General features: G+C 33.8%; 1 protein-coding gene across 1 annotated transcript; it reads right to left on the bottom strand.

Moving 5' to 3' along the window:
* Positions 1–8499, bottom strand: LOC11423151 (topless-related protein 3). The gene is made up of 26 exons (XM_003626138.4): positions 8339–8499; positions 8107–8213; positions 7038–7217; positions 6815–6928; positions 6399–6557; positions 5840–6020; positions 5613–5742; positions 5186–5301; positions 4953–5085; positions 4754–4863; positions 4601–4667; positions 4457–4530; positions 4290–4385; positions 4118–4210; positions 3783–3910; positions 3442–3676; positions 3189–3356; positions 3020–3103; positions 2283–2435; positions 2077–2187; positions 1783–1962; positions 1569–1697; positions 1384–1479; positions 892–1074; positions 624–799; positions 1–455 (listed from the first exon to the last, which is right to left on the bottom strand). Exons 2-26 carry the CDS (start codon positions 8184–8186, stop codon positions 242–244), a joined length of 3390 nt encoding a protein of 1129 aa, XP_003626186.1. The 5' UTR covers positions 8187–8213; positions 8339–8499; the 3' UTR covers positions 1–241.
* Positions 8500–11728: the final 3229 nt, after the last annotated feature.

The raw sequence follows: 11728 nt of genomic DNA on the forward strand, positions 1-11728 counted from the left end.
TTCAGATTGTCATCGAGAAACAGAAACACTGCACCTTAATAAAGTACAACAAATGTAATTGAGTTGTGACTGGAACAAATGTACAAGAGCTTACAACTAAACTTTTACTGCTTTATGTCAAAGCTAACCTTTACCAGATTTTGGTGACGAACAAGCAGGAAGGAGGAATCAAAACTAAAAATCTAAGCTGCGAAAATTACAGATGGAAAGAATATTCTATAGTATAATCCAATGAATGTTCTTATCTTTGTGTACCCTGATCGGGTGTGTGGTTGCTTGTAGATGATGCTGCCCTACCATTCATCATTCCATTATCCATAGGTGGACTGGATCCCCACTTTCCCTCTGATTCAATGGGCTCTATCACTTTCACTGACCCATCAGTCAATCCAAGGGCAAATTGGTTGGGCTCGAGTGGATGAGCTGCCACAACAAAAGGATACACAGCTTGGCTTCTGCAATATATACAACACCTCAAATGAGTCAAGTTCCAACACATGAATATTGCCAAATCATGAATCACGAAATAAAACTAAAATTTCAGGACAAATCTTGATCAAATGTTCAATATTCAATAGAATAAAAACTAAAAATTGGATCCAGTCTGTTACACTGAAACCTACCCGCTTAAAGTCGTTGCTGTGAAGTATGTTGATGGTGCAATGCGACATCTTAGTCTCAAGCTGTCAGCATCAAAAACCCCAGTGTTGCCATCGCAAAATGTAGCAAAAATTAACTGACTGTTGCAAGAATAAGCTGCATATGATATAGGAGCAGACAGAACATCTTGTGGAACCCACTGCAACAATTGATGTACAAAGATAGATCAATTTTAGTTTTATAAGCAACCAGTAGCCACATCAGCAACACTAGATAAAAGTACAATTTTACCTGTCTAATGCGTTCCATCTTTGAGGCATCATATATTGCCAACTGAGTCTCATGGGATACCAATAATCGGAGTTGGTCTGAATGGAACTGTACACGAGTTTCACCAACAGGAGCCTTCCCCACAGGTAGTTGTATAGGAACTGATTTTCTTTTCTCCCATGTATCAATGCTCCACACGCAAAGCTGCCCAGAAATCATTTCAGTCGAGTAAATGGTTTTCAAAATGCACACTATACGCTTGGAAACTAAAAAAGAAAATAGTACCGAGCAACACACCAAGTATTGGCACCTTTAAAAATCATTTCTATAAAGTATGGTTATTAAATTTCATAAATCACCCCAGTCCAGAAAATATAAGCAAATCCAATGACAGATAACTAACAAAGAGATCTCCAAAATTAATTATTAGTGTTGTTGGGCACTAAATGATATGCATAAGAGGTTTCCCATGTCATTCTGAATGTAACATGAAAGAATTGCTAAAAGACATACATGAGCATCAGCACCAGATGAAACCAAGATGCCAAGATTGGTTGAAAAAGCTAAACCAGAAATTCGCTTTTGGTGACCCTTTAATTTTGATTTCACCTAGAAGATATCCCCAGAAAAGACATGAGATTATTAAGAAATAATAAATCTTAAAATGAAGGAAGTAAGCAATTGAAGGTAGTAATCACCTCATCCACTCTAACATTATAAATATGAATAGTTGAATCCTCCATCCCAATGGCTATGATGTTGTTATCTTGAGGGTGGAAAGCCAGAAACGTAGAGGCGGGAGGTGGTGCCATGAATGTTGTCATTACCTATAAGAAAGTACACTGTAAGTTACCAGTAAAGCTAGCAACTGAATGAAATATGAATATCCCAGCAGTGTCCTTCCATACATACCTTGAATGTCATCATGTTAAATAAAGAAACCTTTCCACCACATGCAGACATAACATATGAATCATTCTTTGAGAGTGCAATGCAAGGAACTGCTTCTTCAAGGTTGACACCAGAAACATCATTGGTCATAAGAAGACCACTGTTGGGTTGCCAATGTTGCGGAACAACACTAGCAGTCGCCTAAAATAATATACAAGTCAGAATTTTGTTATCTATTGAAAGGGGAAAAAGTAATAAAAAAAGAGCTTCAAAGAAAAACGACTAGAGAGAGATGCAAGTAAATATTTAATTTACCTTCCCACTAGGATTCTGATCATTCCGAGACCACTTCCACAGCTTCTGAACACCATTTGACCCAAGTGCCAAAAGACCAGCACCAGAATTTGTATATAAAAGTCGAACAACCTATATATACTCCAGTGTTACAGAAGTTCACAGAACACAGTTTATATATAATAGAATATAGCTTGCTCATTGTCACATAATCAACAGTCACAAACCTTGCTCGAAGTATCTGTGCTGTCAGGCATGGTAACTAATCGACAGTGGGCAGGATCCACAATTTCGAAGAGCTGCCATGATTTAGTTCTATCCATTACATCTTCCACAGTCCTAGGTTTCTCCGCATTTCTACCCGCAGGATCAACTCCATTCTTCATTGAAAATAGCAAAACCAATCAACGTGTTGTAAAAAAAGTTAACTGTATTGTTCAAGAAGTCAGCAATATGGAAACTATTAAGTATATTCTAGAAGGAAGGTGGGGCCAGAGGAGATTTATTGAGTTACTAGTAGTATCATATCATGGGAAAACGGGATTATGTTAGAGAGGAGAATTTAGGAGAAGGGAAGGAGAGAGGAGATCATGCAGTTTGGTACTGAGTGTTAGACAGATAAGTTCTCTCTGAAGTTTGAGAGAGCTCAAATACCTCTTTTCTATTGAATTAAGAAATATTACTTGGTTCCCTATAATCCACAAAGAAATGCAGGCATCAAATAAAAAAATATCCGAAAGAATCCATAGTAAAAAAAATGGCATCGCATAGTGGAATGAAGCATGCCAGAAGAATAAAAATATCAGGCAAGTTCGAGAAGTTCAACATGCTTGTGTGCAATTAGAGGGGGAAAAGTGAAACATTTCTCATAGACTCATAGCACTTAAATATGACTTTGCAATTGTGAAGTTATAACTAGTATATGATACTCATGATCACTAAATTTAAAGGAACAGGTTCATACAAGAATTTGAGAAGGCCTTGCAGGGGAGCTCCTTTCCACTTTACAGCTCACAGGACTAACATTAACAGCAGAAGAGCCAGATACCTAACCAACACACATGACAGACTATTAACTCATGTTTTGATCCAAATATCAAGAACCAAGGGAAAGTAAACAACTATATCAAAACCTTGTTTGCGGCAGATTCAATAGGAGACCTCAATGCTTCAAATGCTGGAGTTTCAACCGTTCTTAGGGATCTAAGACCACCAGCATTAGCAAGAATTTTGAATCCATTATCTGCGGTAGTAACAGCGAGAAGGTTTCCTTCCTTATTGAATCTCAAGTGTGGAAGTCCCTGAATAAATTCAAACAATCATATGAGGGATGTCTCGTGAAGTGTAAGTTATGTTCCAGAAGGGACTTAAAACAGTCGAGCCCACCTGTAATCCACCCTCTGCTTCAGTGCTTGTTAGAGGATTAACATTGTCCATGTCCCAAAACTTTATTTGGCTGTCTTCACCTGCAGCCAAAAATCGATTTTGGGTTGTGTCAAACTGCACAACACCAGCAGATTTCTTTCTGAACCCATTGTACGTTCTCTTGATGGCTCCTTCACTTTCATTCCATTCAACAAGGAATGAATCTCCATCTTTACTCGTCCCACAAGAGAATAATCTAAACAAAAAATAGGGTAAGACAAAAAAAAGGAAGGTACATCGATACAGTTTTCCATTTAATACATCACAATTATCTGATAATTATCCCCAATAAAATATATTACCTAGTTCCATCAGCACTGTAAAGCATTGTAGTACACCAGTGACCGGGTGCATCATAGTCAACCCTAGAACCCATATTATCATATAGCCAGGCTTTTATTTTTCCATCAACGGCAGTTGAAAATATGAACTGTGAAGTTTCAATAACAGCATTTAGTAAAATTGAAGCGGTGTTGCAATAATAATACAAGTGTAGACAATATGCATAAAAAACTCAAGTAAACACGGAATACTTGATTTTCCTAGAACCAAATTATTAATGAACGAATTGGAAGTGTGGAATGAAAGATGGTGCTAGTAAGATGGGAAAGCAAATTAACATTCCGGAGCCTCATACCTGAATGTTCTCCTTGTGATGAGGACAGATAGAATATACTGGAGCCTCATGCCCTTCAAAGTTAAATAGTCTTCGTCCCGTTAAATCCCACACCTGTTAAAAGTTTCCTCTTCAGAAAAAATAGACAACTTATTTGCGTAATCCAAAACGGAAATTAGTAGATCTTGTGCACCTTTATCAACTTATCATCTCCACAAGTGACAACACAAAGTTGTTTATTTGGATGAGCAAATGCCAAGTCATTCACACCACCAATATGGGCATCAATCTGCACAAAGAAAGAAATTTAAATCAAACTGCAATTACAACTTCAGTTACCCTTATAAGAATAACTCTCACCTCCACACGCTGGGCAAGCTCATTTGATCCATTGTAGGCGTATATGTGAATCAAATGTTTAGTAAATGCAACACCTACAGCAAAGCAACCCAGTTAGATATTGAGTCTGAAAACTACAAAATATATTTTAAAAACATCACATACCCACAAAACTTCCATCAAGGCTCCATGTGACACGACTAACAGAAGGTGTATCTTTGACAACAGCTGCCTGTGAAATTAAATTCTCAACTATAAGACTCCAATGGTTTCGAACATTGCACAGTATGAGAACTCATTAACAAATGAAATTCAAACCTGAAATGGTAATGAGCATGCTGATATGTCCCATATCTTGAATGGTTTTGACACCAACCTTTCTCGCATCCCAAGTTCCCAAAGTGAAATTTCACCATTATTTGAACCAACTGCTCAATGGGAAAATGCATTCATATAATACTTGTCAGGATTTTAGTAATGAAGCATTATACATGTGTATAAAAATTATAGGAAATACCAAGGAGTAAGGTTTGGTGAGAAGGATGAAAATCCATGCTTGTCACAGAGGACCCTTGATGCAAAGACATAGCTACTGTTCGCGGAAGATCATCCAGCGACCAAGAGGCTTGTCGAGCTGAAGGATAAGAAACCTAAGATAACAAAAATGAACATTAGTGATGAGTCGAACAATTTACTTACATAAAGAAATCCAATCTAATGATATCCTAAACAGAAGATTATTGATATTACCTCCTCCACAGAAGGAGCAGGCCGGAGTCTTTTCATTAGCTGTTCATGATCAGCACTCTGATACTCAACCATGCCAGGAGTTGTTGAAGGTGTTATCGGGCGCTTCAAGATCGACACTGTTAAACAAATAGGCAAATGGCAGGAGCACAAATCATGACACCCTCTTACATTGTGAGGTTAATGAATACGTGAAATACTAAGCAAAACTTCAGAACATGTCATCCTGCTCACAAAGCCTGATAAATGCAATTTCAACTGCTAGGGCACTAGTTATAATAATTTTGTTCAACTGAAGCTAGACAAGTGAAAAATCTAGGATGTGTAGAATAAGATATAATGTGACTTATGATGTGAGTTATTGGCAAAATTAATGTGCACATTTTTTCAAGATAAAATAAAAGGACAATAAGAGAAACAAAATGTTAACCTTGATTATGAGGGACAGGTATGGTTGATGCTGTGACAACAGCTGCTTGGACAGATGATGAAACTGAGGCATTGGCCATCCAACCGGCCAAAGCATTCGCATTAGCAGTTGCTGCCGCAGGTGGAAAGGGCTGTAGAAAATAAATGGAAACAAAATATTCATTAAACAACATGATAAATAATTTTTAAGTGTAAGGAACCAAGTTTTTAAAATGCAAGGTATCATACACCATGAGCTCCCACTCCAAGTGAAGTATAAGCAGCAGGCTTTGCAACAGCAGCAACTGGAAGATTGACAGGTGTTGGTGCTAGAGGACCATTAGAAGGTGTACACGAGTGATCAATAAATAAAGTTTTTATATCTGGGTTTGGCCTTGGGTTTTTGCATAGCTGGTGTTGCCAGTTCAAACTGTATTAACAAAGAGTGGATAAGGATCAATGGTAGAAAAGGCAAGGAATAACACACTAGAAATCCAAAAATATAAATTAAATTAATGAAAAATGTGGCCAGCTTCCAAATTCTTATCATTAATCAAGTAGTTTAATCAACAATCGATTTTATGTGAGGAGTTAAAATCTGATGTAAAAGTCAAAGAGATATAGTATTTGTATGTATTGGAAAGGTAAAAGCCACACAAATTTCTTTCAATTTCCATCCAAAAAGAACCCAACTAACTACAAGCAGTTAATTAGAAAACACGGTAAATTCTAATGAATTTTGTGGGCGGGGAGAGAGTAGGTTGAAAACTTTAACCTGCGTATTTATCTACTATTATAGCATTTATACCTTTGATTGATTAATGTCCGCAATCTTGACGACTTCAGAGTAGGGAAGACAAGCTTATCACGAAACAGAGGATTTGCCTCTATGAGCTTTTTTAACTCTAACAGCATAATCCCTCGAGCAGTTTTGGTGTCACCATACTTAGACAGCTGCTCATTCTCCCTGGCATATGAAATGAAAAGGAAAAACTTTTCAGATTTGCAGCTTAATAAATTGGCAAGTCTACTGGTCATAAAAGGCATATAACACAATTAAATAAACATAGTATTTCACAATCTCTGCCCTGTTATCGTTATATGAGTCTTGAAATAATATTCAAGAATATAAACTGACTTCGTTTTTCTCATCAATGTAATAGACAATATACGACACGGCATCCAAACAATATTGTACGCTGGACTATGTATTCAACATATTACCTGAAATTAGTAAGAGTTAACAGCTGGGTTATTTCTTTGTATAGTTCCTCATTGAAGGTCGAGAATACTTTCAAATCACCCACCAATATCTCAACAGCCTTTGGCTTGTCTTGCCTAAAATTTAAAAACATCAAACACAAAGCAACATGTCAAGTACTTAAATAAACACAGTTACAATAGAAAAATCCAAAAATGATTAAGGATCGTAAGTAATAATATATACCTATCAAGTGCTTCTAGGTATTTCTGCTTCCTGATTTCAAAGAATATTTTCATGGAGTATCTATTATCATCAACTTTGGTAAACCCTGATAAATACTTCTCAACTTCCTCCCATTCACCGGCCTGTACTTTTTCCTCAAAGTATTTCATATTGAAGAAAAACCCGGATTCTTTCTCAAGCCTACACGGTAAACAAGCATTATAAAGAAAGAAATAAGAAGTAACGATGAAGTACAAAATGATAAACACTAGAGTTTTCAGTTAATTTTACCATCATCTAGATTCTAATTTCTAATTGATGGGATTGTAAATCTCAGCCTTTTGGAACAGAACGAAATGGCTTGTTACCATTAAAATATTTACAAGAGTTGCACTCGACAAGTACATTTTTCATATTCAAAAGCAGTTAATTTCTTTCCATATTTCACCAGAAACCAAATGGAACAACGGCCAACGAAGCAATGCAAATTATGTTTCATGACACCGAAAATCTATGGTTGAATCTTAATACAGAATTCAATAATCAATAGACCTTTTGTAAAAATAAAAATTAAAAAATAATCAATAGACCAATGCGCAGAAAGTAATTATATATTGATGTACAGTCTAGATTATGATTTTCACAACACACACATAGTCAATTAGATAACTGTCACTCAATGAACCATATACAAATAAATCATCTTTAAATTAACACAAAAATTTGTACAATTCACAATCATAATCCAGAACATTAAATTAACACAAAAATTTGAAGGAAAAAAATCATTCCCCTCATATCCCTATTATTAAGCCCATTTCCAATACAATTCTCAATCACAATCCAGAACATAGCTAAAGATCAAAACTACCACACAGATAAATTAATCAATTACCAATGACCCCTTTCAATATCTATAAAAATGTTCATCTATAAAACAACAATAATAATAACAATTAATTAATTAATAATAAAAAATATGATAGTAAATTTAAAAAACAATATTTTTGCTCAAAAAATTGAAAATTTGTACGGAAAAAATTCAACAGCAATATCAAAACAACAAAAAAAGGACAAGGATGATAATTACTTGTGCACAGATTCTTTGAACTTCTCCTCCTCCAGAAATTGGAGTATGAGAAACACCAATTCTCTGCTCAAAGAAGTCATAGCGGATCCTCAAATCTGAACACCGATCTTCAATTTCAAACACCAAAAAAAATATAATTAAACAAGAATTAAATTTGAAACCAAAATGAAAACAGTGTAATAATTCAATTCCATCTACAAAAAACAAATTAAAGATAAACCATGCAACTTACAGAGTTCACAATCTGAAAATCTTACAGGATTAGTACACAAGCTCTGAATTTGAGAAATTCTAGGGTTTGTTTCAAAGACTGCGGATAAGAAAGAGGAGAGAGAAAGAGAGAGAAGAGAGAGACTCTGTTTCTCGCTATCTTCGATGCATTTATACACACTGAGATAAGGGTCTTTCATTTTCTACTGACCTATCAGATATAAGTACAATTGCTTATTTGATAAGTGGGTTCAATTATCAATATAAGCTATCGTTTTGTAAGAGATACGTGATAAGCAAAGCTGCGGAGAGTTTTGCGGATTTGAAACTAGTTATTAAAATCTAGTGAATATTCGGGCACACGTCCACTCTAAAAACCCTATCTTTTCTCTACCATCGCTTTCGTTCTTGAAACGATATAATGAGATTTTGATCTATATATCGCTGTCTTCTCGTTAATTTTAGATTTTATCGCGAGAAATTGGGTTTTGATATCTACGAGGATATGTGAGGAGCACGCGCTTGTTGTAGTATTGAATGTGGGGACCACGTTAAATTTTGTCGTGTTGTTTCCTTTTTTGTTGGTTTTTTGTTTTTGCACTTTAGTTATGTGTTGTTGTCCTTCTCTTTAGGTTATTTATGTGCCATCTCTTTCGGATCAATGTAGTTAACCAATAGTTGAACTCAGAACCCGTCTCATGAGAGCTAAGCCCGTTTACGAAACTCATCACTAAGTACAACACATGTGTAAAACAAACAAATCACGGACTAAAATCAACAAGTATAGTACTTGTAAGACTGAAAAATAAAATACTCCTTATATCCTACTTGACACAGTTGACCTTATTACGCATGATAATGCATAACTTTGAGCTTAAATATCTTAAATAATATATCAGAAAAAATTATGAAAATTTGATATTTTGAAAATACTCATCGAGACGAATCTAACGACATTTTATATGATATTATTTATCTTTGTATATTAGTAAAAAAAAATATGGTCAAAGTAAGTTAGGTCAAAATTGCACATTTTCAAATGAGTCAAATATTGCAGGACGAAGGGAGTATATTTTTATGGGTCTTGTTAACCAGTGCTCCGGTGAATTGATTAAGGAATTCATAAATAGAAATTTTATCTAAAAATTATAAGGTGTTATTTTTGATCAAATAATTATTTTAAACTTTCTTTTTAACCAATGTCTTTGAATGCACCGTTTAGCATTCCCTATTTTTAAAAGGAAAAATGATAAATTGGTAGGTATTCAAAACATATTTATGCCATTAATTTAATAACATTTATTAAAATTTTATAAAAAACCGGTGTTAAAATTGATTTTCAATTTTTTTGTTAGAGTCAAGTCAATGAGTAATTGTTTCTTACAAAAAAGTCAATTAGTAATTGTGATATTTTTTTTTAAAGGACCATATATAAATACATTTCTAATTCATTTGTTCCACCATGAATCACCATTTTATTTTATTTTTGGTAAGAGAATGACCATTTTAATGGAATCACCATTTTAATCGTTGACTTTTTTGAATAATTTTTTTCTTAAAGGAATCACTCATTATAAGACAACGTGAGTTTTTTTTTTTACAAGGTTGAGTACATACTCCTATACGTATACTATCATATAGTAATAATAAAAAAATTGTTAAAAACTAATACATGTATTTCAAAATAACTAAATAAAATCACTACCAAAAAAAAATCTTTAAAAATAAATAAAAATGTACATAGATGAGACATGCTCATAGTCGTATTTTTTTACAGACCGTTTTTCTTTTTAATAATTAGAGGAAGGCGTCCCTGTGAGCTTAGCTCATTTGGTAAGGGATAATGCATATTATATATAGGGATCGGAGTTCGAACTCCGAACACCCCACTTATTCACCTTTAAGGTGAATTTCTCTAACCGCTAGAATACTTAAAAAAAAAAAATAGAGGAAGGCAAGGTTATTGTTGATTAACGTCTGATGTTCTAAACTAAACTCAAGATTGGAGAACCAAACTCCAGACTAAAAGGATCATATTTTCTTAAAAATTGAATGGTTGACGACAAAAATAATCCAACTATAAATTGAAAATTGACATTAACATTTTACTTTGGCCTTGTATAGTTTAGCTTTAACATTGAATTTTGGGTCAAAAAACAACTTTTTTATTTTATTTTGACAAAAACTTCTTTTTTTTATAGAAAGTCAAAAAATCAACTATGACATTGAATATAATTAAATTCTTGTGTTAGAACTGCATTGCTAAACTATGTACTCTCCCTCCCTATTTTATTACGAGTCATTTTAGAAAAATATTTTGGTTTTATCGTAAATTATTTTACAATACCAATGGATAATTAATGTTTTTTTTCTATCATACCCTTGATGATTATTACTTTATCTTTTTTCAATTATTTTATCTTTTTTTCTGTGTCATTAATAATGGATAATCTTGTAAAATTACTCATAATTTCTTTTTTCAATACAAAATTATTTACATTTCTTAATATGTATGAAAATGTCAAAACGACTCGTAATAAAATACAAAAGGAGTAACATTTCTTTTTTACAAAAACAAAACGATATTCATTCAAAATTAATAGAGTACATCATTTAATATCGCTAAAAACGTAAATAATGAATCTGCAAACAAACTCATAAGTCACAACATCCGAGTTAATAACATACAATGACAAAATGCCTACAAATAATATGATAAAATTAAAGTGACCAAAATATCAATGTCTTCGAACCTGCAACGTTGACGCTCAAATCATTGATGAATAACCGATTTTTCAATAGGAACCAAATGAACACCACAACAAGATGATGGATCAAACAACGTCGCATAAGATGACAAACAACACATCTTTGCATTTAGACAACGAAGTCATGGAGAAAAAAAAAAAACTAAACTATGTGAAAATCACTTATTTATATTTTAATTTAGAGAAAAAGAAGAAGAGGAGGTAATTTCTGATCCAAAATCATCGCTCAATGAAGACAATAGAAGAGAGAGCCTAAAGAGAGAAAACTAGTTCCGACTTGTTAGAGAAAATTAATGTCATAAATAGTAATATTTCGCTGTAAAAAATGAATAGTAATAGTTCGTTAATCTTTCATCAATAGAGAAAAAGATGAAGATGGGTAATTTTTGATTAAAAATTGATCTAAAATCACCCCTCAGTAAAGACAATAAATAAAGAGAATATAAAGAGAGAAAACCAATGTCGACTTGTTAGTGAAAACCGCTTGATTACGAGCGTGCCAAATACTATAAGTGATAGCTGCTCCTTGAATAACTATATTGCTATCTTGGTTTAAAATTATGTTAGATATCCCGTCATTAAAGTGTTGATTTGGGTTGCTAGGCATATGAACAGTTAGCTGCGATCCAAACCAAACCCTTTCA

Source organism: Medicago truncatula, chromosome 7, assembly GCF_003473485.1.
Source record: "Medicago truncatula cultivar Jemalong A17 chromosome 7, MtrunA17r5.0-ANR, whole genome shotgun sequence".
Lineage (NCBI taxonomy): Eukaryota > Viridiplantae > Streptophyta > Magnoliopsida > Fabales > Fabaceae > Medicago > Medicago truncatula.